Source organism: Salvia hispanica, chromosome 5 (assembly GCF_029641045.1).
Source record: "Salvia hispanica isolate PSC_SH4W2 chromosome 5, Shi_PSC_v1, whole genome shotgun sequence".
Taxonomy (NCBI): Eukaryota; Viridiplantae; Streptophyta; class Magnoliopsida; order Lamiales; family Lamiaceae; genus Salvia; species Salvia hispanica.
Window position 1 is genome coordinate 32,559,136 of NC_142696.1, and position 22,823 is coordinate 32,581,958.

General features: G+C 40.7%; 7 protein-coding genes across 9 annotated transcripts; 6 read left to right on the top strand and 1 right to left on the bottom strand.

Moving 5' to 3' along the window:
• Positions 1-429: 429 nt before the first annotated feature.
• On the top strand, positions 430-2,736 carry LOC125188289 (G2/mitotic-specific cyclin S13-7-like). Of its 2 annotated transcripts, none has more exons than XM_048085062.2 (8): positions 430-590; positions 798-933; positions 1,035-1,095; positions 1,180-1,368; positions 1,444-1,569; positions 1,652-2,062; positions 2,138-2,319; positions 2,399-2,736. In XM_048085062.2, exons 1-8 carry the CDS (start codon positions 554-556, stop codon positions 2,523-2,525), a joined length of 1,269 nt encoding a protein of 422 aa, XP_047941019.1. In that variant the 5' UTR covers positions 430-553; the 3' UTR covers positions 2,526-2,736. The 2 variants fall into 2 exon arrangements, with proteins under 2 accessions (XP_047941019.1, XP_047941020.1); XM_048085063.2 differs by having other exon boundaries at positions 432-590; positions 801-933.
• A 204-nt stretch (positions 2,737-2,940) lies between these two features.
• Positions 2,941-6,781, top strand: LOC125188290 (BTB/POZ and MATH domain-containing protein 4-like). Its single transcript, XM_048085065.2, has 4 exons — positions 2,941-3,508; positions 4,948-5,290; positions 5,479-5,752; positions 6,371-6,781. Exons 1-4 carry the CDS (start codon positions 3,114-3,116, stop codon positions 6,556-6,558), a joined length of 1,200 nt encoding a protein of 399 aa, XP_047941022.1. The 5' UTR covers positions 2,941-3,113; the 3' UTR covers positions 6,559-6,781.
• Positions 6,782-7,233: 452 nt separating this feature from the next.
• Positions 7,234-10,127, top strand: SLO1 (SLOW GROWTH 1). Of its 2 annotated transcripts, none has more exons than XM_089058855.1 (3): positions 7,234-7,446; positions 7,543-7,726; positions 7,843-10,127. In XM_089058855.1, the coding sequence occupies exon 3, from the start codon at positions 7,876-7,878 to the stop codon at positions 9,955-9,957; it is 2,082 nt and encodes a 693-aa protein (XP_088914981.1). In that variant the 5' UTR covers positions 7,234-7,446; positions 7,543-7,726; positions 7,843-7,875; the 3' UTR covers positions 9,958-10,127. The 2 variants fall into 2 exon arrangements, with proteins under 2 accessions (XP_088914981.1, XP_088914982.1); XM_089058856.1 differs by having other exon boundaries at positions 7,543-7,618.
• Positions 10,128-10,777: 650 nt separating this feature from the next.
• FBX2 (F-box protein 2) lies at positions 10,778-13,137 on the top strand. The gene is made up of 2 exons (XM_048083050.2): positions 10,778-10,961; positions 11,121-13,137. Exon 2 carries the CDS (start codon positions 11,346-11,348, stop codon positions 12,999-13,001), a length of 1,656 nt encoding a protein of 551 aa, XP_047939007.1. The 5' UTR covers positions 10,778-10,961; positions 11,121-11,345; the 3' UTR covers positions 13,002-13,137.
• Positions 13,138-13,279: 142 nt separating this feature from the next.
• Positions 13,280-14,945, top strand: LOC125186644 (HXXXD-type acyl-transferase family protein). The gene has a single exon (XM_048083052.2). The coding sequence runs from the start codon at positions 13,471-13,473 to the stop codon at positions 14,824-14,826; it is 1,356 nt and encodes a 451-aa protein (XP_047939009.1). The 5' UTR covers positions 13,280-13,470; the 3' UTR covers positions 14,827-14,945.
• A 181-nt stretch (positions 14,946-15,126) lies between these two features.
• LOC125189505 (GDSL esterase/lipase At1g71250-like) lies at positions 15,127-16,517 on the top strand. The gene is made up of 3 exons (XM_089058857.1): positions 15,127-15,417; positions 15,628-16,242; positions 16,306-16,517. Exons 1-3 carry the CDS (start codon positions 15,183-15,185, stop codon positions 16,515-16,517), a joined length of 1,062 nt encoding a protein of 353 aa, XP_088914983.1. The 5' UTR covers positions 15,127-15,182.
• A 74-nt stretch (positions 16,518-16,591) lies between these two features.
• LOC125186645 (uncharacterized) lies at positions 16,592-18,703 on the bottom strand. Its single transcript, XM_048083053.2, has 3 exons — positions 18,250-18,703; positions 17,076-17,123; positions 16,592-16,900 (listed from the first exon to the last, which is right to left on the bottom strand). The coding sequence occupies exons 1-3, from the start codon at positions 18,614-18,616 to the stop codon at positions 16,758-16,760; spliced, it is 558 nt and encodes a 185-aa protein (XP_047939010.1). The 5' UTR covers positions 18,617-18,703; the 3' UTR covers positions 16,592-16,757.
• Between the last annotated feature and the right edge of the window lie 4,120 nt (positions 18,704-22,823).

Genomic DNA, 22,823 nt, shown 5'->3' on the forward strand with positions numbered 1-22,823 from the left:
ACGTACTAGTATTTATTCATGTTTCACACAAATAGTTTTAATTTGCCATGTCACTTTGGATTTCCCCTCCAATATTTATAGGTGAATAAAAAAGAAATGAAGAATACCAAAAGTTTCTGTATTTATAAATTAATAACTCGTCATTATATATTTTATCAATGTATGCATTAGAATTTTTGAAATTGGAAAAGGTAATTTTATAACTTATCATTACTTAGGCACTAAAATGCGAAGTATTAATGCAATTAAGGCTCCCTGTGCCCAGCCAACGGCTAGTCAATATTCGGCCAATACACCGATAAACCAAATCTCAACCGTCCGATACTCACAATCCAACGGCTCCTATTCAAGCTGGAGAATATGACCGTTATTTGGCAATACGCTGCTCTCCACTTGTATATATAACAAACACTTTGTCCGCGCTCACCTCTCTTTCTTCACCATCATTGTCACCGAAAGTAGATAAAGAAAGAAAAAATCTTGAGCGAGAAACTGTGAATCGAAGTAATCCCAAGTTTGAGGGTGAATTTTGTCGTCGTTTTGTGTAGCAGAGATGGCTTCTAGGGTTGTTATTCCGGAGCAACCGAGGGGTAAATTAACTAACACAGACTATATTTTTTCTTATTATTTGTTGATATTTGACTGAATATGGAAATTCTCGTGAGTTCTTGACATGGTGCGCTTCAGCTATATCATGATAAGCGCTTTCTTGATTGTTATCATAAGCTTAAAGATTCTGTTTTTATTTGGAGATGGCTCTCTTTGAATTTCTTGAGTATTGGGGTTTGTTAAATCAGTAGGTGGTGGAAAGCAGAAGATTGTGCAGGCCGAGGGCAGAAATAGGCGTGTTTTGAGAGATATTGGAAATTTGGCAACTAAACAAGCTGTTGTTGAGCGTAAGCCTCAAAATCAAATCACTCGCCCTGTAACCAGGTTCCTCCTCTCTCTCTTTCTCTCTCTCTCTCTCACACACACACACACAATAATGTAGGGTGTTCTTGCCTTCTTGGCATTGACTGTTGTGTGATTTTCAGGAGTTTTGGGGCACAGTTGCTGGCAAATGCACAAGCAGAAGCAGAGAAAAACATCTGCAAGGTGGGAAACTGGAGGGCATATAACCAATTATTCAGTGATTATCCATTTAAATAGTTTAGGGATTTACATGGAATTTGATTGCAGAAGCCACTGGTGGAAAGTGGAAAAGATTTGGTGGGGAAAGATGTTGTTGCTGCCAAGAAGGAAGCACTGAAGCCCAAGGAGGAGGCTGTGGTTGTGATCAGTTCGGATAAAGGAGAGAGTTGCAAAAGTGGAAGAAAAGAGAAGAAGGCTGCTAAAGCTTTCACTTCCATCCTATCTGCTAGAAGCAAGGTAACACACATACATTCCTGAATTCAACCTAATTCAAGAATTATAGTAGTTTGATGGATTAATGGATTGTTGCAGGCTGCCTGTGGGGTTACAAAGAAGCCCAAGGATAAGGTCGTGGACATTGATGCAGGGGACTCGGACAACGAATTGACAGCTGCTGAGTATGTTGAGGACATGTACACTTACTACAAGCTCACTGAAGTATGTATATATGCAAGAACTCATGTGTGTTTCTGGCATTTGCAAGAATCATATCAAATTTACTTATATGGTTGGTTGTTAGGGTGATGGTCGAGTTCACGACTATATGGAATCGCAACGAGAGATCAACTCGAAAATGAGAGGCATTCTGGTGGACTGGCTGATTGAAGTGCACAAGAAGTTTGAACTGACCCCTGAGAGCCTATACCTCACAGTGAACGTGATGGATCGATTCCTCTCCCTCAAGGCTGTTCCGAGGAGGGAGCTGCAGCTCGTTGGGATAAGCTCGATGCTGATTGCGTGCAAATATGAGGAGATATGGGCACCAGAGGTGAGTGACCTGATGGCGATATCGGACAATGCTTATGCAAGGGAACAAGTGCTGGTGATGGAGAAGGCGATTCTCGGGCAGCTGGAGTGGTACCTTACTGTACCGACTCCTTACGTGTTTCTGATTCGATACATCAAGGCCTCTATTCCATCTGATAAGGAGGTGAGTATTGATTTGAATGATCATTTTGGTGGTTTTAGTGTTGTTAATGATGATGATTTTGTTTGTTGAGTGCAGATGGAAAACATGAGCTTTTTCTTTGGTGAGCTTGGTTTGACAAGCTACTCGGTGATGACACGGTATAGCCCCTCGGTGCTTGCTGCTTCTGCTGTGTACGTTGCTCGTTGCACTCTCGGGAGGAGCCCGGTGTGGAGTGAGACGCTTAGGCACCACACGGGATACTCTCAAGATCAGCTCATGTATGTTTGTTTGTGTTTCGTGCTTATTAAGAATTGAAATAACTTAATAATTTGTGTTTGTGTTGTATTATTGTAATAGGGAGTGTGGGAAGGTGTTGGTTGGATTGCAGAGTGGTATGGCAGAGAGCAAGCTGAAAGCGGTGTGGAGAAAGTACTCTAATCCGGAGAGGGCTGCTGTTGCTATGTTTCCTCCGCCCACAATTTGATTCTTCAGCATCATCATCATAAGTTGTTTGGTTTTGTGTTGTGTTAACCAATTTGATTTTGACAAAATTAATGATTTGAGATCATTTATGTGTTATGATCTCCTAGTTAGGTATATAAACTCATTAGTTTGATTCATTCTTCTCCTCAGCTGTGTTTTTCTTATTGTAAAAAGCATTATTGAATTAGATTTATTGGAGAGAGAAGTTTTAATTTGGTAGGTCTTTCATATTAAACCAATAAACCAAACCAACCAACAATAGTTAGTATATGGGGGACAAGCAAAATTAGAACATTTCTTTTAGACTTTAGTAAAAATACTATGAAAACCTTATTAGACGTAGTAATACTACTATTTCAAAGAGTGAAATAAGTAGGGGTAGAATCGTAACTACATTTCGAATTAATTTACAGAAGAAAAGCCTCTCCTTGAAAGTTGAAAATCCATATCATCGTCTCTCTCCAGCCGAAGCAAATTCGCCCAAATCTCAATTCCAAAAAACCCTAATCACCCAACTCTCTCTCTCTCACCAGCTTCATCCTTTCACCTCAATCGCCAAAGCAAACGCAATCACTCCGCGGATCCTACAATGTCGGAATCGCCGGACCAAGCGCAGAACCTCCTCATTTCGCCGACCAGCTCACGCTCCGTCACCGAGACCATAAACGGGTCGCACCGATTTCTGATCCAGGGCTACTCCATGGCCAAAGGAATGGGCGTCGGCAAGCATATCGCCAGCCATGATTTCACCGTCGGGGGCTATAAATGGGCGATTTACTTTTACCCCGACGGTAAAAATCCCGAGGACAATTCCACTTACGTCTCGGTTTTCATCGCGCTGGCGAGCGAGGGCACGGATGTGCGGGCGCTGTTCGAGCTTACTCTTGTTGATCAGAGCGGGAAAGGGAAGCATAAAGTGCATAGCCATTTCGATAGGTCGCTTGAGAGTGGGCCTTATACACTTAAATACCGCGGCAGTATGTGGTAAATTCCTCTTCATTTCGCTACGACCGTGTTTTCTGCTCTTTACATTTGCTGCTACTGAGTATTGCTGTTGTTGACTGTTGATCACTTTGATTGGACCTAATCCAAGACGCTGCTACTGAGTGATTGTCTTATGTTGACTAACAATTTCTAGATAGTTTTGAATCGCGTCCGCCTTATAAAATTTTGAGTGTTTTTGAACCTCAAGCTGTCACTGTTTTTCTGTGTTACTTGTGATTTACTTAAAAGTTGAATTGGACTGAATTGTTTTTGATTTAGGATTAGTAGTGCCTGGTTATAAAATCAAAATACTTGCATTCTTCAGCTTTCTATTCATGATCAAACAATACAAATTCTCATATCATCGGTTAAATAATCTTAATGTGTATTGTATATGATTAATCGCATCACTAGGTAGATATTCTATCAAATGTGCATTTGAGCAATTTATTTGAAATATTTTTTTATCTCAGCAATTATGCTATGGTTTCAGATATTTAGTATTTCTTCTCAGCAATATGCTATGGTTTCAGATAAATAGTGATGATTAATCGCATCACTAGTTAGATATTTAGTATTTCTTCTTTTATAGTAGTACTCAAATTTAAAGAGTCCACCTTCTACTCCCTTTTTATTTGTGAATTTTTTTGATGATATCGGTTTTTGTCTTATCCATTATATGCTTTCAATGAATAACTGCTGATTGTTTGTGATCCTTCTCGCCTCATTATACTTGATACTATTTTCTTTTGGCTATTTTATAATTGACACTGTATTTCCTTGTGTTTTGTATTGGATGTATGATCATGTTATCATTAGGTGATTCTATCTTGTACGTAGGTCGTAGAATACCTCCGTACCTTGGTTTTGAAGGTTACATAGAATGACTTAGCATTTCCTAATGAATCGTGATATACATATTTTGGCACTTGGCTTTATATTGGGGATGTAATTACGTTTCTTAGTTTTGGTGTTTAATGAGTTGAAAATAAGTGTGCTATGAATCTCACATGATATTTGCATGTGGTATCACTCTGCAATAGCCATCGCAATGCAAATACCCTATTGGCTATTTATGGGCATTTGAACATTGAGAGGAAGGGACAGAGGTGCTGGGAGATGCACAGCCTAACAATGAAAATATAAAAGATAAAAAATCAAGTAATTGATAAGAAAAGAATTAACATGCATTTTTGTTGAACTATCTGGTTTCATGGCTTCTGCTTTCGTGTATTCAAATATGTTCAGGCCACTGACTTCTAATGATGAGTGAGGTAAATTGAGTAAATTTGTCATCAAATCTTCACTGGAGACAATTATGAAATCACTGCTGGTTGTATCAGAAAACAAGTCTCTTTTGTACATTTTTTAAGAAGTGTGCTGTACAAACATTGTTTTCATCATATTTCGTCAGTAAAACATAAATAAATTAAATACAGGGGATACAAGCGCTTTTTTAGGAGAGCCATGCTCGAATCTTCAGATTATCTCAAAGATGACTGCCTGAAGATCAACTGTACTGTTGGGGTTGTGGTTTCTGCCATTGACTGTTCAAGTTTACATCATATCCATGTTCCAGATTCTGACATTGGATCAGATTTTGGTACGCTTCTGGAAAATATGGAAGGTTCTGATGTAACTTTTAATGTGTCTGGGGAACAATTCCATGCCCACAAATTGGTATTGGCGGCCCGTTCTCCAGTTTTTTGTTCTGAATTTTTTGAACTGGATAGCGATGGGAAAGATATTACAGTGTCAGACATGGAACCTAAAGTTTTTAAGGTCAGTATGTTTATGCTTTCCAGTTGCTATTAACGCATGAATCATTAATCTATTTGCCGAAAAGAATTTCACTGATTCTATCCTAATATCTATTTGCTCGATGGTATCTTTTTTTTAGGCTGATGAGATCATTGTTTCAATGTTTCAAATAGCATGCTGAAGTTCCTTTTGCCCTTTTTGTCTGACAGGCAATGCTGCACTTTGTATATAGAGATGCCTTGGATGAAGATGAGATGATAGCATCTAGTTCTTCTTCTCCTTTGATAACTGACACTTTAATTGCAAAGTTGTTAGCTGCTGCTGATCGTTATGATTTAGGGAGACTAAAACGGATGTGTGAATCTTATCTTTGCAAGGACATATCTGTGAATTCTGTTGCACGTATACTGTCTTTGGCAGACCGTTATCATGCTACAGAATTGAAACCAATTTGCCTTAAATTTGCGGCTGAGAACCTAGCAGGTAAACAACATTTTGCCTTTTGTGCCATTTACTTCTGCATCAATTAAATATGATGTATGCTTCTGTGACATTGTTATGCAGGCATTATTAGTGCTTGCCTTGCTTTCTGCTGTATAGACATTTTTGCATTATTATATTCCTTTACACTGTTTTAAAAAAAAATCAGGTTGGGATGGATGGCAGGGGAACTACTTTCAACAATGCAGCCTGTATTCCTTTTTGCTGTTCTAAATATTTATGTGGGGCGATTCCTATTTATTGGCCACTCCTCCCGATTTTACCCGTTTAGAGCATGCCAATATGGTTTCGAATAATTGTTTGATATGTATCTTAAAAATGAAAAGGAAGCTAACTCTAGTACTCACTGTTAATATCAAAGATGGATAGTTTCTATGCACTAGAGATGTAATAGAATTGCACATAGTATACTTTCTGGATCACTAGGTATCGAGCACAGGTCATTTGGGAACCTATATTTTGTTCGTATGCATTTTAGAAAGAAGGAGCTGAACTTAATGTGTGAAACCCTGTACCATAAGAAGGAGGATAAAACAATTTAAAACACCTAGTTTGCTTTCTTTTGAACTGAGACATGACTCTGTTATGATTCTGCTGCAGCTGTTATGCGCTCTGATGGTTTTGAGTACCTTAAGGAGAACTGCGCGGCTCTACAGTCTGAACTCTTGAAAACGGTGGCTGGCTGCGATGAAGAATGTAGCAGCGGTGGTGGCAAGTCGAGAAGTGTATGGGGCCAGCTCTCTGATGGTGGTGATACCAGTGGCAGGAGAGTAAGGCAAAGGACTTGATTACGAAATGCTTGTTGTTGTGTGTAATGGAATACCATGTACTATATGCATATATAGTTATATACCCCTCTATTCCCTAAATTTTGAAATGTCAATGGATTTTAGTTTGTTTGTCTGTAAGCTGTTGTATTACACCTCCATCCAGGCACTGGGTTTGTTTTGACAGCATATTTCGATGCGCTGAATCTGATTCTAATTCCATCAATATTTTTTAGAATGTTAACTATTTTAGTTTTATAAGTAATTTTGGTTATTGTTTTCAGAAAATTTTGTTATTTAGGCTTGATTATCTATATTAATATAAATAAAATTGTAATTGTGAGTATTTTTTTTTATATTTCGGTGGTAATATTTAAACAACTAGTATATTTAAAACATGTCAGTTGGATCTCAATCGAGAATTTTGGTTTGTTAGGGTAACATTAGTAATTAAAACATAATTTTACCTTCTCAACCTTAAACCAAATATTTTGTTTCGATTTAGATTATATGGCTCAATTTTAGTTGATGATATTAAGAAGTTTAGCGATAGCAATTTGGTGAGCAATTCACCCATAGAAAAAACACTCAACTTTCATTATTACAAGTTTAGATCTTCAACCAGAGTACTTACTTTACATTTAATAAGTAAAATATTATAAATTTCAATAAAATAACAAAGATAATTTATTAAACCCAATATCGTAACACCTCCCTTCCCCAAATCGCTAAACCCCAATCTCCATAAATTTTCATTTTCTGTAGGCGACAATGGCACCATCCAATTTTCATTTTCTGTAGGGGCGAATGGCAACAGTCGGAGCAATTCGCGAGAGCGAGGCATCAGCGAACAGCCTTGAAATCGATGCTATTGCTCCTTTCGCCCTTGACGATCACAACAACAAACAGGTTTTCTTTTTCTCTCTCTTCGCTTCTGTTTTTCGGTATCAAGCATGATTTGATAATTTGATTCATTCTCCACTTCTAATTGAGCTTGTATTTCAGAGAGGAAAACTAGTGTCATTTGTTTTACCTCAAGTGCTTCGTCTCAGTAGAAATCGGAAAAAATCTTATTGTCAAGGTAAGATACTAAGAAGCTGAGATAATACTTCCCGTAAGAATTTTCCTCCAATTTCATTCTTGATTTGGATTAGTCTGGAAGAGACGGTTTCTGTTTCACTTGCTCAAGGTACAATCTTGCACTTCATAAAGGTCCATATATGCACTGACTTTCTTGTATATTGTTGTCTGATTATTTGTTTTTTATGATTCACCTAATTTCTACCATTACTTATGATGATTTAGGCATGAAGACCACGAGTATAAACCTATTTTGATATGGCAGAAAAAGGAGAATTTTGGGGTGTGTGTGTAATGTTGCTCCGCTTCATCCATAACCGCCAACAATGGTGTACCCTCAGCTTCTCCCTCTCCCCTCTTCACACACTCTCTCTCCTACCCCAAAGAAACAAACCCCCCCAAAAAACCACTACTACTAACTGGAACACAACTCACAAATTTGTACTCTCAAACCCCACTCTTTCTCTTCTAGAGACCAAATGCAGATCCATTTTTCAGCTCAAGCAAATCCAGTCTCAAATGATCGTCACTGGCCTCGCTCTAGACGGCCTGGCTTACAGCCGCTTGGTGACTTTTTGCGCACTTTCTCAAACGGGTGATCTTGATTATTCCAAAAGGCTACTGTTTTCGATGCCCAATCCAAATGCTTTTTCGTGGAATATCGTGATTAGGGCGACTGGTGAGAGCCAGTCTCCATTTGAAGCTTTGATTTTGTACAAGAAAATGTTGGTTTTCTCGAGTTTCGGTGGTGTTAGTTTGAGACCCGATAATTATACCTTTCCTTTATTGTTCAAAGTTTGTGCTAAATTCTTGCTTTCCCGTTTGGGACATGGGATTCTCGGCCATGTTGCCAAGCTGGATTATGATGGAGATATATATGTGCGTAATGCTTTGATCCATTTTTTGGCTGCTTGTGGGGAGTTGGAGGCTGCCCACCAAGTGTTTCAGGATAGTTGTGTGAGGGACTTGGTTTCTTGGAATTCGTTGATCAATGGGTATGTGAAGAGTGGGAGGGGGGAGGAGGCTTTGAGGGTATACAGTGGAATGGAGATGGAGAGGAGTGTTGATCCGGACGAGATCACCATGATTGGGGTTGTTATGGCATGTGCTCAGTTGGAGGATTTGGAGCTTGGGCGTAAATTTCACCGAGATATAAGAGAACGAGGGTTGAATTTGGGCGTCCGGCTTGCTAATGCACTTCTGGATATGTATGTCAAGTGCGGGGATCTTGAGAAAGCGAAGGAATTGTTTGAGAGAATGGAGGAGAAGACGATGGTGACTTGGACTACCATGATGGTGGCGTATGCAAAACATGGCTATTTAGATGTTTCACGGAGGCTCTTTGATGAAATACCGGAGAAGGATGTTGTCCCGTGGAATGCAATGCTAAGTGCTTATGTCCAAGCCCAGCATTGCAAAGAAGCATTGACATTGTTTAATGAGATGCAAGAGATGAACGTAAAACCGGATGAGGTGACCATGGTTAGCTGCTTATCCGCTTGCGCCCAGCTGGGAGCACTCGATGTTGGAATTTGGATTCACCATTACATTGAAAAGCATAACCTCTCCTTGAATGTCGTTCTTGGGACAGCTCTGGTAGACATGTATGCCAAGTGCGGTAATATCACAAAGGCACTACAGGTTTTCCGTGAGGTTCCAGGAAGAAATGCTCTAACTTATACAGCTATAATTGGTGGCTTAGCACTTCATGGTGATGCACAAGATGCGTTGTCTTTCTTTCACGAGATGATTCGTGCTGGCCTAGTGCCGGATGAAGTAACTTTTCTAGGGGTTTTAGCAGCTTGCTGTCACGGAGGTTTGGTGGTAGAGGGACGGAAGATATTTTCACTCATGAATTCCAAGTTCACCACACCCCCCAAAGTCAAGCACTACTCGTGCATGGTCGACCTTCTTGGTAGGGCTGGTCTTCTTAAGGAAGCTATGCAACTTCTGGAAAGCATGCCTATGGAAGCAGATGCTGTGGTTTGGGGAGCCATGTTTTTTGCTTGTCAAAAGCACAAAAATATTGAGTTGGGGGAGAGAGCTGCAATGCAACTTCTCCGGTTGGATCCTTATGATAGTGGGATTTACGTGTTGCTTGCACGCATGTACGTTGAAAGAAACATGTGGCATGAGGCCGAGGAGGTGAGAAAGATGATGAGGGCAAGAGGAGTGGATAAGACCCCCGGTTGCAGCTCCATCGAGGTTAATGGAAATCTGTACGAGTTCATAGTTAGAGACAAGTCACATTCTCAATCTGACAAGATAAACGAATGCTTGGCTCAGTTAACTAAACAAATGGGGCTTGTAGAATGCGCGGACGTGCTGCCTCACTGGTAGGGCGAGATTATGTTTGGATCGAATATTCGCAGCTAACGCATCTGGGATTGTAACTTGTAGTTGTAGGTCAGTCAGGATCTCTTTTTTTGGTCCATTAAATAGTCATTTTAAACACAGTTCAGCTCACATATGGTTAACATTTCAAATCTTTCTTAGATTGATTTTTTTTACCTGAGTCCTATATAGTTCTCATATGTGTGCAGTTCTATAATTTTCTCATTGGCACACAACAGTTTGCCAAACTTAGTATCCTTTCCTATGTTTTGTAATATCAGATGTAGTTAGGCATTCAATTACTTAAAGTAGGAGTTCATAGGAGGAATGGTAATATTATCTTACTCAAGTGCTTATATTTTCATGTATTTTACTACTATAATTTATAATCAAGTATTTGTAATGTTGTTCTTTGCATTTAAAATTTATAACCACTGACCCAGTTCTTTTTAAGTATGAATTTTTTCACTTCCTCTTCTTTAACCAAAAAACATATATTCCTACAACACATGAACCAACTCATGATATCGACAAATTAACAAATAGGCAACTTAAAATAATTCTGTTATTATCTTCAAGAAATGGAATCGTATGTTCCAAAACATTTCCCACCTCTTATTCTATTCTCATGCTTTGGTTTGGTAATTCAATTGATTGTAATCATTTTTTATATGTAAAAAAAAACAATGGAGTGATATATAAATAATAATAAAAATTAAACTAATTAATTTGTATTAGTAAGACTCAAACCTAACATAAAATCGTTCGGTAAATAAAGAGAAGTGGAGGGGAGTAAATGTTATAAACAATAAAGGGGCGGCTAATATTGTAGAATTATGAATAATGAACGCCACACCTCTTCCAACTTCCTAGGGTATAGATTATCCCAGTTTTCTCCCTCAGCTTCTCCGCAAATTGCTTTAACAAACTCACCAATTTACTTCTCATTTTTCGAATCCACTAATTTTTCCATTCACGCGTGAAAAGTCGTCGCCTTCGTCATATTCGAGGTATTTTCTGTCCAATCTTAGTCGCACCCTTTTTTGTTTTTACAAATCTGATCTCAATTCCTCTTCCATTTGTTTGAAGTTTTTACAACCGATTCCCTTTTGAAAAGCCAATTTCTAACGCAATCAAATTTCCGATTCGTTCTTATTCTGTTTCTGCAGACTCCAAATCGATTTAGAGCTTGAGTGATTAGCCTAATTTTTTTTAGGTCTGTTTGCGGGTGTGATTGAGTTGGGCTTTCGCAAGGTTTTTGGGGCATCCCTGTTTTTCCATTTATCATTTTTGTGATATTTGAGATTTTTGTGATAATTCGGAAAGTCAAAATATCAATATCAAGGTCAGACTTTGGGTACAAGCATCTGAACAATATTCAGGAAAATAGTTTTATGGCATTTGAATGCCGACAAGATACAGAAATCGGCTTAAAGAACTGCTCAGGAAAATGTGTGGATGAACTTGGAAAGTCAGAACTCCTCTCCAATCAAATTGTTTTTGTGAAGAACGGAAAAACTGAATCTTTGGGGATTGAGAAACAGCAGTCTATATCGAAATCAAATTCTGAAATCGGGTTAAGTTTCTCTGAAGCTTTGCCCAGCCAGCATTGGTCCTTTTCTGATCTACCTCCAGCATTGATATCTGAAATTTTTAATTACCTAGATCCAAAGGGACTTGGTATTGTGTCTTGCGTCAATACATATTTGTATAGGCTTGCATCTGATCACTGTGTTTGGAAGGACTTCTACTATGAGAGGTGGGGGCAGCCGGCAACCGCTGCCAATTTGGGGCCAGGAGGTTCGGATGAGAACTCATGGAAGAAATTGTTTGGGGAGAGAGAATTCCGGAGCAAGACATTTATGGGACGTTACAGCATCGATACTCTGTATGGCCACAAAGAAGCTGTGAGGACCGTCTTTGTGCTAGCTTCCAAAAAGCTGGTCTTCACATCGGGATATGATCAGGTGGTGAGAATGTGGGATCTGGAAGAAGGTTTGTCTATAACATCATCTCGACCTCTTGGTTGCACCATTCGAGCTGTTGCAGCTGATACAAAACTTTTGGTTGCTGGGGGTACTGATGGTTTTATACATGGTTGGAAGGTTGAGGATGGGAACCCTCACTTGTTTGACCTTAGGGCACCACAAAATCAGAATATGGAGTTCCGAATCTGGGGACACGACGGGCCTATAACTTGTCTTGCTTTGGAATTCGGGAAAATGTACAGTGGTTCATGGGACATGACTGTTCGTGTCTGGGATCGTTCTTCTCTGAAATGTTTGAATATCTTGGTGCATAATGACTGGGTTTGGAGCCTCGTTCCTCATGATACTACAATTGGGAGCACTGCAGGTTCAAGTGCTTACATTTGGGACACTGCTTCTGGATCCCTGCTTTCCGTCATTTACAGTGCCCACGCTGGTAACGCATATGCCTTGGCACGAAGCCACTCAGGGAAGCTTCTGTTTACTGGAGGGGAGGATGGCTCCATACACATGTTTGAGGTCACTAGAAATGTTAAGTGCAATATGCGAAGGATTGCTACTTGGATTCCTCACACTGGATCTGTTTATTCTCTTGCATTTGAGTTCCCTTGGTTAGTTTCAGCTTCCAGTGATGGGAAGATATCACTTATTGATGTGAGAAAGTTGCTGAAGACCAGCAAAATTTCACCTACTGGAAAGGTTTCTAAGGGTAGCAATGCGGACCAAAAGAATGTGGAACCCCCACAGAGAATGCTGCATGGGTTCGGATGCAATTTGTTCTCTGTGGGTATTGGTTCTGATCGAATTGCTTGTGGTGGTGAAGATGGTGTTATCAGGATCTGGAATTTTTCTCAAGCTCTTGAAATTGAACAAAGAATCCAGAGTTTGAGAGGTATGAAGCTCGAGAATCGAATGAGGCGCCGTAAGCTCCAAATTGAGATGAGTAGTGGTAAAGGGAATCCAGGTGAGCAGTGTTCAGCAGCTGCAAAGAAAAACCAGATGAATAGTGATAAGAATGGGTGGCATAACAGGCGTAGAGTAGGTGGGAAGGTGAAAGTGTAGTTTCTGACTATTATTATTTCCTTATCATCTTAGTTCTAATTGGCTAGGTATGTACTAAGGAATAGTTCGATTAGTAGCTTTGTAGTTTTCAAGTTGTTTACTGAATGTTTAGCCTTTATAAATTCTCTTTCCATTATGCCTCTTGCAACTATATACAAATAATGCACCTTTATGTCTATGCATATTTCAATTTTCTATTGTTTCCCTTTTGTTCTGACTCTTTTCTTTTGGAAACTTTCTAATGTTAATTTCAGTGTGTTAAATATTGCATAATTACTAGTCATACTATATGTGTGATTTTTGTATCTGAACTAGAACTGATCTTCACCTACTAAGGCAGAAAGATTCAATCTGTTTTGCCAACAACTTTCTACCAAATGGATAGCTGACATCTATGATTATCTGAAGCTGATTTGGTGCTATAGATCGATCTTGTATAAACTTAAGTCTCTCTGTAAAATCTGGTGCCATGGCGTGTTGGGTTGAAGAACTTGATTTTCCTAGACTAGAAATCCCAGTAACCATTGATGGAATAGGTCATGTATTGTCAGATTTTGACCTTGCTACAGCACAACAGGATACTACTCTTTACCTCTCCAATCTTGATGACATGATTGGAGTGCGCCTCTTCACTCCGACGGTCTACTTCTACCAGCCACAGGGCGATGAACCTGTTGTTCAGATACTCAGGGACGCGCTGACGAAAGTTCTAGTGCCTTACTATCCTTTCACAGGCAGGCTAAGAGAGACGGAGAATGGGAAGCTGGAGATTTTCTTTGGCCCCAATCAAGGTGCTCTGCTTGTTGAGGCCCATTCGGACGTCCCCTTTGCAGATCTCGGAGATTTATCAGTGCCAAATCCTGCCTGGATGAACTTGATCTACCGATTTCCCAATGAAGAACAGTACAAAGTTGTGGACATGCCACTGGTGATAGCTCAAGTAACCAAGTTCACCTGTGGTGGCTTCAGCCTTGGTTTGAGAATGTGCCATTGTCTCTGTGATGGCCTCGGAGCAATGCAGTTTCTCAGTGCCTGGGCTGAAACAGCGAAAGCTGGCTCTTTGGTGGTGAATCCAAAGCCTTGTTGGGATCGAGAGGTATTTCTGCCCCGCGACCCCCCCAAGATTCAGTTCTCCCATACTGAATTCAAGAGAATTGTCGACGGTTCCACCTTGGCAAAGACACTGTGGCAAGGCAAGCCTGTCCAGAAATGCTACCGGATGAGCCGCGAATTCCAAGCCCGTTTGAAGATACTAGCACAAGCGGGAGAGCTTTCATGCACAACCTTTGATGCAACAGCAGCTCATGTGTGGAGATGTTGGGTGAAAGCACTGAATGTGAAGCCTCCCGACTGCGAGCTTCGCCTCACTTTCTCCGTCAATGCTCGTGAGAAGTTGAGAGATACTCCTCTGAAAGAAGGTTTTTATGGTAATGCCTTGTGCGTGGCGTGTGCTACGAGCACCATAGAGAGCCTTGTGAAGGGATGCCTAGCTGACACATCCCAGTTAGTCCGCGAGGCTCGGTTAGGGGTCTCGGAGGAGTATCTGAAATCAACAATCGACTACATTGATCTCTATAGGCCTAAGAGGCTAGAATTTGGTGGCAAACTGACGATAACTCAATGGACTCGGTTTTCTATATACGAGGCCGCTGATTTCGGTTGGGGTAAGCCGATATATGCCGGCCCTATCGACTTAACTCCAACGCCTCAAGTGTGTGTGTTTTTGCCTGAAGGAGGGGCTGAACCAAGTGGAACAATGTTGCTCTGCATATGCTTGCCGGAATGTGCTAGTCATGGATTCAAAGAATTGTTGTTATCAAATTGATTTTCGACTAGCACGTTTCGTGATTGTATAGCAGAATCCAGCATGTTTAGCATGATCTAGCTCATTACATATTTGCCTGTAATAGTATGCAATATTAAGAAGGCATGTGTTTACTTGGATCAGGGTCTTTATGTGCTTTTGCTTTTTTTTTTTGGAACCCAATTAGTATAATAGAACAAGATAAATGTAGAATGTGTTGAGATTGTGAAGCACAGAACTTATGAGTCAACCAAACAGGAATAAGTTGGCAAAGTCACAATTCATAAAAAGACTCTTTAACATATACTACTAATTTCCTGTTGCTTTGATACTCACATGCTGATATTTGAACATAGCAAGCTATAGAAAGCACAGGAATGGCGAGCGGTAAGTATTTTCTTTATCTGATATTTGTGATGACATCTGCTTGTGTTGATTCCGTGAAAATAGGGCTCTCTGGTGTTGAGACACCACCAGGCCCGGCTATGTTTGTATTGGGGGATTCGTCGGTCGATTGTGGAGACAACAATCCGTTTAACGCTCTCTTCCACAGAAATCTGTCGCGATTCCCTTGTAATGGCTCTGATACAACTCTTCTTCCACAGCTTCTTGGTACTCTCTCTCCATCTTTCATAAAGTTTTATAGGATTAACATAGGCACTAGCCTTGGGGAATGAGGGAGCAGTAGTTTCTGAGCAAATGAGCTTTTAAATTTCTTTCTTTCTGTCAAGAACTTAATATACTTTCTGTCCAGAAATGCTATCATGTCTAAATTATTTATCTGGATGAATATGTATTAGTAAGTTAAATTCTGTGATGCAGCGAAGCAGATGAAGTTGCCGCATACCACACCATTCTACAGTCAAAATGGTTCAATCGATCGGATTTTAGGTGGTCTAAACTTCGGGTCAGCAGAAGCTAGCATCCTCTCCCCTCATAGTCGAAACTACCAGTCTCTCAACCAGCAGCTCCGCCAGGCACTCGAGACTATTCAGTTATTGCAGCTCCAGCTTGGTGAATCAACTGCCAATGCATTCATCAACTCTTCTGTCTTCTATCTCTCCTTTGGGAAAGACGACTTCACCGATTTCCTCCACAACAACTCATTAGGTAACAGTGGCTTCGACTTTGCCCACATTTTGGTTGAGCAGATGACAAATGGCGTGAGAAGCTTGTACGCCTCTAATGTGAGGAAGATAGTATGCGCTGGTGTCGTGCCCTTGGGGTGTGCACCGCAAGCGCTGCTGCTGCTCGAGTCGGGTGGGAATGGCATAAGGAAAGCGTGCTTGGACGACGTCAACAAAGTGGTATCGTACTATAACAGGCGACTGGAGGAGAACATAGCCGGCATGGACCGACAGCTGGGAGACGCACGCGTTGTCTTTTGTGATGTTTATGAGGCCGTGATGGAGGTCATCGATCACCCAGCCAAATACGGTGCGAGTTTGTTTGTTTGGAAATGGTGTGGTATTTAGTGTTATTGAGGTGTTTGTGGTGCAGGGATAGAGGATGTGAGGAATGCGTGCTGTGGAGTGGTGAGGGACGGGAAGGTGAGTGGCTGCGTGTCAACGGAGATGGCCTGCCAAGAAGCTTCGACTCACGTGTGGTGGGACTTGCAAAACCCGACCCCGGCTGTGAACTCGCTCGTGGCTCAGTCCGCATGGTCTTCTCCTTCCCTTTGCCGCCCCTTTTCTTTGAAACAACTCTTCTGAGTTGTGGAAAGCGAACCGGTGAGGATGGTCTGTGATATAGTACTACTACTATCCCTATACTCAAGAATGAGGAATAAAAGAAGCATTGAATTCAATTAGCAAAATCCGAAGGCAAGTGTTAATTAATGATACAATAATTAAGCGTGTAATGAATTCAATTAGCTACAACGATACATAAGTCCATATATAAATGATGAAATGAAGATATGAATCTGCATGGAAATGTAAATTACATAGAGCTTAGAATGTGAAGAAATATATGAAAAATACAAATCCAATGAGGAAATGGTGGATGGACACTAAATTGGTTGTGCTTCCAGCATCAGATGCTGGTGGTGTTGTTTCTTCTCCACCTGAGGAAGGGCCTTCAGTTGGTGTGAATGCTGTTGATACAGAATTTCATCAAACACAGGTTGGGACAAAAAATTGAAAATATAACTTACTCCCTCCGTTACGTAATAGTAAAGTCATTTTATTTTATTTTATTTTAAGACGTTCCATAGTAGTAGTAGAGTCATTTCATTTTTTAGTACTCCTACTTAAAAGAAAGGAAGATACCTGGTGAAGGGGCTTCACTTGGTGAGAGAGATACTGGAATACCGATGGCTGCATGCTCAATAAATTAGTCAAATTCGTGATGATGGTGATTAAAAGTTATACTGCTATAACTATAATAAAAGCCTAGCCTAGTTTACAACATCAGTCAACCTTGTTACAGAATGTAATATGAAGAATTAATTAAGGTCTAGTTCGTTGCAAAATAATCTCGGAGAGGAAAGACCTACCTAGTGCCATATATTACTACTACCTAATTAATCCATGTATTCATCAACACTTGCTATACTAGTCCTAGATCTTATACTATATTGGTTTATCACAAACAACATTGAAAAACAAATTTGCCACCCACAACTTACACACTATTTGATTAAGTTTTGTGTAATTCAGACCTCTATACAGATGTTTAAAATAAAGTAAATGTAGATACTAGTATACAATAATAAGAAACTTACTCCACCTTCCGTCCATGAATAATAGTCTCGTTTTATTATTTTGGGATGTCCAAAAAAAATAGTGATATTTCTAAAAATAAAAAGCTTTTTCTCATACTTTACCTAATTTTTCATCTTTCTCTCTTAATTTACTGATTCGTTATTTACTCATTTATAGTGTTGTGAGAATTGAATGGATAGTTAAAACAACAGGGACTACCTATATTAATAATTTTGTCAGTGACAGGTAGATGGGTGGGCAATAATTATCATTAATGAGCAAAGATATATAGTTGGTCCTTGAGTAGATATTAAATATTTACTACGAATATTATTGCACCTTCTAATGTTTATTTTATTATCATATAATTTGCATAAACTTATCTGTCTTATTTGGAGATGGGAAGGATTGATGGTTAAAATTTGCATAAACCACTTGTAATTTAAAGACTTTATATAATAAAATGGGAAACACAAATAATTGAATCGGCCCATAAATCATGTTTGATTAAACAAATCATTACTAGATTTCAAGTGGCCCCCAAAATCACGATGGATGTTTTGAATTAATAAAAAAGTAGTGTTGTGAATCTTGGTCATGCAATGGCCGTTACAATTAGATATTTCAAAATCATACACCATTATTTAAAAGAAAACTCATAAAACCACCACTAATTAATCCAACAATAATAATAGCGTGCATTAAAAAGCGTAGAGAATTAAGAAGGAATTGCAAATACCTGCACACAAGCTAACCGGAGGGGTGGAGACATTGCAGAGAGAAGGCAGCTTAAGAGCTCTGTTGAGATCGACGGCGATCCCAACCTTGGAGGGGTCCCCCAACAGCTGGCACAAGCAGATTGGCTGCGTATCCACCAAGTTCCCCAGCTCCGGGCAGCATCCGCCGGCGGGTTGGGTCAGATTACTCCCCTCCTCTACAAATGTCAGGCAATCCGACAGGTTTAGTAAATAAGGGAAGCAATCCAGCTCCGGCGCAGGCCCAGGCGCTTCCGGAAATGTCGGCGCCGGCGCGGGTGACTGCGCGGTCGCCGTCGCCGCGATAATGAGGGCGATCATCAGTGAATAGGCAATGGTGGAGGAGGACATGGCTGTGGTGGTGAAATTAGGTCGAAATTGGGTGGGATTTGTGGTGAGCTTGCTTGGGTTTATTAATATATAACAGCTAGCAATTGAGGAAATTCTGTGTGTAAAAAGATGAAGAAATTGAAATGGGCCCAACCGCCAAATTTATTTCTTTCACATTTCAAACTCTGCTACATTTCTTTTTCAAATTAACTTTTATCTCTTGTTTTGATTTACAAGCTCATCCACATGTCTTATACGTTACAATGCTTTTCAATTTTTAATATTTTAAATATTTTAAAAATTACCTCACCAGAATTGTTTTTTTTCTTTAAATATTATTCTTTAAAATCACTAACCTCTTAACTATATATTGATATTTTCTATTTATTTTAAAAGTGTAAAAAAAAATCACAAACTTCACATTTCGTGTAGTATTATTTTCCACGTTGGATCAACCTTCATATCTGACTAGCGTATGTGACTTTTTATCCTATTTGCCACAAACTTTTAAAGTGATATTAAAGTGGTAGTATAAAATATCGCAAATGTTACTCGATTGCAGATTCCCTACGTAGAATGAGTTTGGTAGCAAATATCTTATTCGGAGCTGGGAAATAACACAGAATGTAAAAGTTGTGATATTTCAAATCACTTTTAAAATTCATTAAAAATGGAGTATCAGATTTAGACCAAAGTTCGTTGTTTTAGGTACCAATTTCGGAAAGAGGAATGAAAATGAATTAAGTTGGAAAAATTGAAAAGCAATTTAATCTTCCGCATTAACTAGAATCGACAAATCACATTGTAATTTTTGTATACATAAATAAAATCGTAAGGAAATTAAATATGGAGGCAGTTGGAAGGTAGACACAAGGGGAAAGGCTTTGGAATAACTTTCTCAATTTGCTTTATATAAGCAGCATCACATTTTTAATTCGAAATATGCAAAGCAAATAAGTTGTCGCATGTGACAATGCCCCACAATATTCTAGTCCACAAGTTTGAACAAAAAGCATGATGCAAAATTAGGTTTTTGGAATTAGATGGGAATTTATGGATGGATCACTCTAATAAAATGGGTTGCATTTATTGTTGGCAGATGGAAAGGTGGTGCCAACTGTTGTCTTAAATTCACAACTTCGAATTAGGAATATAAGAGCATCCGCAATGGTTAATAGGCCAGCCATAGGCCAGCCATTCTCTCCTCTGCCACGTCAGTAACACTAAAAAAACCACCTGCCACGTCAGATTTAGGCCAGCCATAGGCTAGCCATAGGCCAGCCGCAATAAAAACAATTCAAAATATACTACATTTACGGAATTAAAATTGCGATATACGTAATTAAATTTACGACACATATACGGGAAAAATAATTCATTCCATTAAAAAAAAAGTACAAAGATTTAAAAAAAAAAGTACATGATTTTTTTTATAAAAAAAAGGCTTCAACACCCGAGCCCCGCCACTCTCTACTCCTCATCGCCGTCGCCGTCGCCGTCGCCCTCCTCGTCGCCGCCGCCGTCTCCGCCGCCGCTGTCGCCACCCGTGGTATCTGAGCCCACGTCGGAACCCCCCAGCCGTGACCTCGCGATCTCTAAATCAGCACGCATGCTCTCGAGCATCTCGTAAAGAAACCTCTTCTCCGTGGGGTCAGTGGCGTTCTTCCACTCTCGGAAGACCTGTAACATCTGAGCCCGCGTTTGGTTACACGAATGGAGAGTGTACTCGAGTGGGGCGGCTGGGAGGGCGGAGGACTGGACCTCGCGGGGCGATAGGGGGGATCCGCCCCTCGCAGCCCGCTGCGCCCGCTTCTGTCCAACCGGGCGGGGGCGACCAGTAAATGAAGGAGGGGATGGAAACTCCTCAGCATCCGGGGGGAGGTCGTGGGATCCGCCGCTGCTGCCACTGTAGTCGCCGCTATAGTTAAGTCGCTGCTTCTTCGGCCACCCAGCGTCGCACCCCGCCCGGAACTTCTCCGAGTCCTTCAGCAACAAGAAGCACTCCCAGAAGGTGAACTCCTTATACTTCCCCTCCAAGGGGAACTGACTCGCGGCTATCCTCCGGGCGTCGTCCTCAGTCTGCCCACTTCTGAGCTGACGGAGGGCGTTGGCGTACAAATTCTCAAAACGGCCAACCGCGGCCCTGGTGCGCTCCCACCCCTCCGGACCTCCTCGTTGCTGAAGTCCTTCCCGTGCGGGCAGTGCCTCTTATAGGCAGCACTGATCTTCGCCCACATGTTGACGACCCGCTGGTTGTTCGCAACCAGTGGATCGTCGCACACCTCCAACCACCCCTTGGCCACCGCGGCGTACTCATCCTCCGTCCACTTCCTCCGGCCGGTGGCAGTGGGCTGCGATGACTCGCCGACCGCCTTGCCCTTCCCCTTCCCCCTCGTCTTCTTCCTCGGCGCGGCCGGCGTCGCTCGAACGGGAGTATCATCGTCCCCGAGATCGATCCCCATATCATGCAATGACAGAAGGTCATCGCCAGAGAACTGCGTCTCCACCGGGGTCGACGTGTGAGACGAAGCCGTCAAAAAATCAAGCGAGGGCCGATATACCGCGTCCCCTCCCGGTGACCCCTGCACCCCCCCCCCCCCCCCCCGGCATCCCGGGATGCATACCGTGCGGCATCCCCCCCTGCCACATCATCCCCATCATCTGCTGCAGCATCATCTGCTGCTGCATCTGGGGCATACCCCCCCACCCGGGCGCTGACTGCCCGCCGCCCGGCATCCCCCACGGCATACCCCCCGGCATACCCCCTGGTTCCCCCCCATCGCCCCCCCGGCGCACCAGCCATCATCCCCATCATCTGATTCCAAGGGATGTTAAATCCCGGGCCCATCTGCCCCCATCCAGATCCCACGGGTACTGTGGGAGTCTGAGAGCCGCTCGTCGCCGGACTGGACTCGTTGTTGTGATCCATCACTCGATGATGCTCTTGAACAGAAAGTTAGAGAGAGAGAAAACTCGTTAAAACAAGTGGTGCAAATGAAAATGAAACGAAAATCGCGTTTATATATGATTTTAAAAAAAAAAAAAAAAAAATCGAAAATCGGCGCTGGCCGATCGGGCCTCCACAATGGCGGCTAGCCGATCGGCTAGCGTTTCGGCCAGCGACGAGCGATCGGCGAGCCCACGCCGATCCGCTCGCCGATTTTGCGCTGGCCGATTGCAATGGTTCGGCTAGCCGATCGGCCAGCGCGACGAATCGACTAGCCGGTCGCTAGCCTACCATTGCGGATGCTCTAATTGTGATAAATAAGCATAAAATGTACTTATACTGGTATTTAGTCTCTCTTTTATAGGGATATTAACTCCTAATATCATGAAACTTTAAAAAAGAGAGAGATTTTTTTAACAAATTTTTAACTTAGAACAATATTACGAACTTTATCTGAATTTGTTATTTTTCATTGACGAAAAAATTCCGGCAAATAATATCATGATACAAATCTGTTTTCATTATTTTTCGATAACAACTTCGAGAGCTTCAAATTTTTAAATATTTGAAGATAGTTTTTTTTAAACACACCCTCCAGAATTGTTCTTCAATCCATTAATATAGCTGGAATTTTTTCGTTGATAGAAATAACAAACTCGAGTAAAGTTTGTGATATTATTTGTCAAGTTGAATGTTCATGAGAAAAATCAAACTTTTTGAAAGTTTCATGATATTAGGGGGCCAATATCCCTTCTTTATAATATTAGAAAATCATGAATTAATTCAATTTTAATAAATTTATATTTCCCATATTAGTAACTCTTTACGGTAATTAAGTTCAGGATTGTGGTATTTTAACTTCAATTTATAAAATAAAATGTCTGATATTTCTTTAACAAAAAATAGTTTATTTCCATTAACTAAATAGTTTCATCCATTGTGGAAAAATATGGAAACAAGGGAAAAACACAAATGGACAATATAGTTAAACACGAAAAAATGAAAAAATTGGAAAGATGCTCGGATTATGTAATCTAAATTTGAGTGGTAAATCAATATTAATTCATTAATTGTGATAATGATACTAATTATTCTTTACAAACTTTCATTAAATCTAGGTTGATTTAATGAAGCAGAAATTTATTCCATCCGATTCTCCCTTGATCTCTAACCATGCTCATTGAATTTTATTTAAATGTTAAGGAGAATCAAAATATATGCAATACATTAACAATAAATTTTATTAGATGAATATTGGATACATATCAGAGAAAATATATG